Source organism: Pteropus vampyrus, unplaced genomic scaffold, assembly GCF_000151845.1.
Source record: "Pteropus vampyrus isolate Shadow unplaced genomic scaffold, Pvam_2.0 Scaffold18, whole genome shotgun sequence".
In the NCBI taxonomy this organism is placed as follows: domain Eukaryota; kingdom Metazoa; phylum Chordata; class Mammalia; order Chiroptera; family Pteropodidae; genus Pteropus; species Pteropus vampyrus.
The window spans coordinates 1,289,496-1,293,138 of NW_011888799.1; the positions used below are offsets into that span (position 1 = coordinate 1,289,496).

Sequence of the window (3,643 nt, forward strand, 5' to 3'; positions counted from 1 at the left end):
CTTGTCACCAAGTCCCCTCTCTCCAGGACAGAAACTCGGGCCTCACGTGTGCAGTTCAGCTCAGCTGACATATGCTAAGCATCTTTTCTGCATCAGACTCTACAGATATGGAGGCGACTAGGGGAGACAAAGTCCCCATCATGGAGCAGCCAGGACAGGAGACAAAGTATTCAAAGGCCATCAGAGGGAAGTAGGCCTAGGATGCCACAGAGCCCATGGAGAAAATGTTTAGGGCTATTTATCTCTGGGTCTCCAGCCCCCATTACAGAGAGGCCACAGAGAAAGCACCCAGCAGGTGATAGGCCAGTGGTTCTCACTCTTACTTCTCCTGAGGAACTTTTAAACATTTCTGATGCCAGGCCACATTCCAGTCCAATTAAATCAGAACCCCTGGGATGGGAACCAAGCATCAGTGCTTTCTTAAAGACCCTCTGGTGGTTCTATCCTACAGCCAGGGATGGAAAGCACTGATTTATATATTCCATTCCACTGGGCAAAGCCTGCTGAGTGAATTCCAGAATGGGCCCACTTGTGCTGGGCATGAGGTTGGGATGTGGTGGGAGAGGGTTGGAAGGCTCAGAGGAGGAGCTCACAGTCTAGTTAGGGCAACAGACCCTGCACAGATGGGACGATTAAGGAACAACACCCAGCAGGCACGATAGAAGCATGTTCTGGGAACCTGCAGCCACACATTTAGGACAGAGGCCTTGGCTGGTCCAGGGAGGCAGCCAGATTGGTTGGGTATCAGTAGGCCCTGCTCCAGCCTTGGCCCAGCCACCCAGCAGCTGTTGGTGATGATGGTAACACAGGCCGGCAGAGCAGTGAGATGGGCAGTATTAGCCTTTGTTCCTTGTCTGCCTCCTGGCATTGCAGTGCTGCCTCTTCTCTGCAGCTGTCCCCACCAAATGTTCCAGGAGGAGCCCTGTGACACCCCGCTCCAAAGGTTCTTGCATTCTAGAAAGTAGGGTCATCTGTAAGCTCTTTGTCATCCGTTGAGGATGATAGGTAGAAATTTAGGCAGTGGCAGGCAGCTTGAGACTATAGAATAGGGCTAGAAGTGGTTTATTTGACCAGCACCCCACAGGCATTCTTGTCACTCATAAAGATGGACATGCACGCTGACATACACAGGCATTCACTGAGATGGGGTACAGACCCAGCCTCACAGACAGACATGTATCACTGCACATGTAGACCCATATTTGCACACTTTCCTGCCCAAGGATGTATCCAGTGCTATATAGACACAAATGGGCCCACACACATGCATACACACACAGACACACGGCCACATGCACATATGCATGAAGACTCATCCTGGAAGGGGCCAGGCCTCTTCTCTCCATGGACAGATGGGTAGGGGCTCAAGGGGGATGTTGAGGTGGAGAGGTGTAGATTCTATCGTGCCCATCTCAGGATCCCAATCCAGGACCCAATGACAGGGAGCCCTTTCACAGCTGGGGACATGAGCTCAGCTCCCAGGGAACAGGATGACCAGCAACTGCCCCACCCCCAACCCCAGCTCTACAAACCCCTCCTCCTTCACTGACCCTGGGTGAGAAGGGAACAGCCACCTAGACAGTGCATTGCAGTGGAGGAGGGCAGGGGCAGCTCCTCTACACACACCCTCCCATCCAGGGCACCCCCTCATGCCAAGTATGTAAGAAACAGAGGCTCCACTCTACACGCAAGTTCAGTGTCTTGTATGGGGGCACAAAACTGTGAAAGCAGGACTTCTCCTCTGCCCATCAGAGTCAGTCCTCACTCCAGAAAATGGCCTAGCCACCACTCCCCTGGCTCTTTGGAGATGCAGCTAGGGGCTAAGGTTAGGCCAACTGACTAGGGTGGAGACTGTGCTCTCAGGAATCCAGTCACTTGAGGCGGAGGGGGTGGGGGGTGGGAGCAGAAGGTGTCAATCTTCAGACTGCCCAGGCTCAAGACCCCATCCTGGGTCCCTTCAAAGGGGGCATGGTGATGGGGGAATATGACATCCCAGGAACAAGTCAAGGATTCTGGGTGACCTGAGGTCTCCACCTTTTGGCCCTTGCCCTGGAAATAGTTGCGAGCAGCAGGTGCCTCACCTTCCTTGTCCCTGAATGGGAACATTCATAGAGTCACAAAGTCCCGCCTGGCCCCCTCTGACTCTGGTCTCCCACATCCCAGGGAGTCCCAGAGTCCAGCTAAGAGCAGGGTCTCTTGTCTCCTCCCCTTCTGGTAAAGCCACAGGGCTGGAGCTCAGCCTTAAGTTAGGGACGGAGGAAGGGCAGGAACACGCCACAGGTGCAGCCAGGACAAGGCCTACATGGTAACGAGGTCCCTGCGGTGGCAGACGCCATTCAGGTGAGTCCCCGTCTCTGCAGTAAAGAAGGTGCTGGCAGGTCGAATAGAAATTTGTGCTTTAATATATCTGTGTGTGTGTGTGAGTGTGAGTGTGTGAGTGTGTGCGTGTGTCGAACAACTATCTATAGGGCCTCAGCGCCGGGCCTCTGTCCTTGTTCTCGGCTCATCCTCGCAGCCAACACAGGCCCCTCTCCCTGGTGGGCCGGCCCTGCCCCGGGCACCCCGGCTGGCGGGGGTCTGTCTTTGGTACGATGCGGACACTTTGGTGTGCCAGGGGCGGGGTGGGGGGCCACGCAGCTTTCATCATCTCTGCAATGCCAAGAGGAAGATGGCCATGGGCCCCCAGAGCCGTGGGCAGGGCTGGCAAGGGACTCCACTGCCGGGCATCACCACCACTGCAATGGAGAGAGAGGAGAGACAGACCAGCGCTCCGGTCAGCTAAGCAGGGCCAGGGAGCAGAGGGCAAGCAGGCAAGCCAAGGGAGGGCTCGTACTCTGCCTCTCTCTCTGGGGGCCTGAAGGTGAACAGACACACTCATCAGATGTGAGGTGATGTGGTGTGGAGGTAACTCAGCCTGCTGGGGTCCAAATCCTGGCTCTGTGGCTCACTAAGTCACAGAGCAATTCATTCAACCTCAGTGGGTCTCAGTTTCCGCCTCTGTAAAATGAGTCTAGTAGTAAGAGCTACCCCAGAGCACTACTGTGAGGGTCAAATGAGCTGGACATACAGTTGGATATACAGGTTTTTGTATTTTGCTTAGTACAAAAACCTGTGTATCCATGATGAGCTCATTCATCATGAGCTATTATTATTGCAAACACCCGGCCCCAGGGGTGAAAACACATTCACATCTGGATCCACACACCCAGAGACATTACCCAGACACAGGCACAGGAGGCACTCTGGTACATTAACAGCTCGGCAAGCTCATAGAGGCAGGGTCTGGTCTTCTTATCGTCCTATATATGCCCCATAGCCTGAGCTGGGCTGGGGCCCGTGTCCATAGTCACCGACACACATAGCCTGTCAGCCAGCCACTCTGTACCCAATTCAGACACAAACACTCTCCTTACCCTAACACAGGTGCCCACCCAAATAACCCCCACAGATTTGCCCCCCCACCCCATTCCCGTCTTCACCTTTATTGGGATCCATCTGCTTCCGGGGACATTCTCCCTTCTTCAGTGTGACATCGTCTATGGCAATATCCCCCAGGTAGCCTGAGCCTCGAACCCCCTCAAAAATAATCTGGAGTGGCATCAGAAAGCAGGGAGCAGGCTTTGGGGTGGTTCTGCCAGACAGA

The 3,643-nt window shown here is 54.4% G+C and overlaps 1 protein-coding gene across 1 annotated transcript in view; it reads right to left on the reverse strand.

Annotated features, from left to right (window-relative positions):
* Positions 1–2,379: 2,379 nt before the first annotated feature.
* Positions 2,380–3,643, reverse strand: part of MDGA1 (MAM domain containing glycosylphosphatidylinositol anchor 1) — a 55,179-nt gene continuing 53,915 nt past the window's right edge. Inside the window, exon 17 of the mRNA XM_011354551.2 lies at positions 2,380–2,735. Within this exon, the coding sequence (XP_011352853.1) occupies positions 2,644–2,735 (92 nt within the window). The 3' untranslated portion in view covers positions 2,380–2,643. The remainder of the gene's footprint in view (positions 2,736–3,643) is intronic.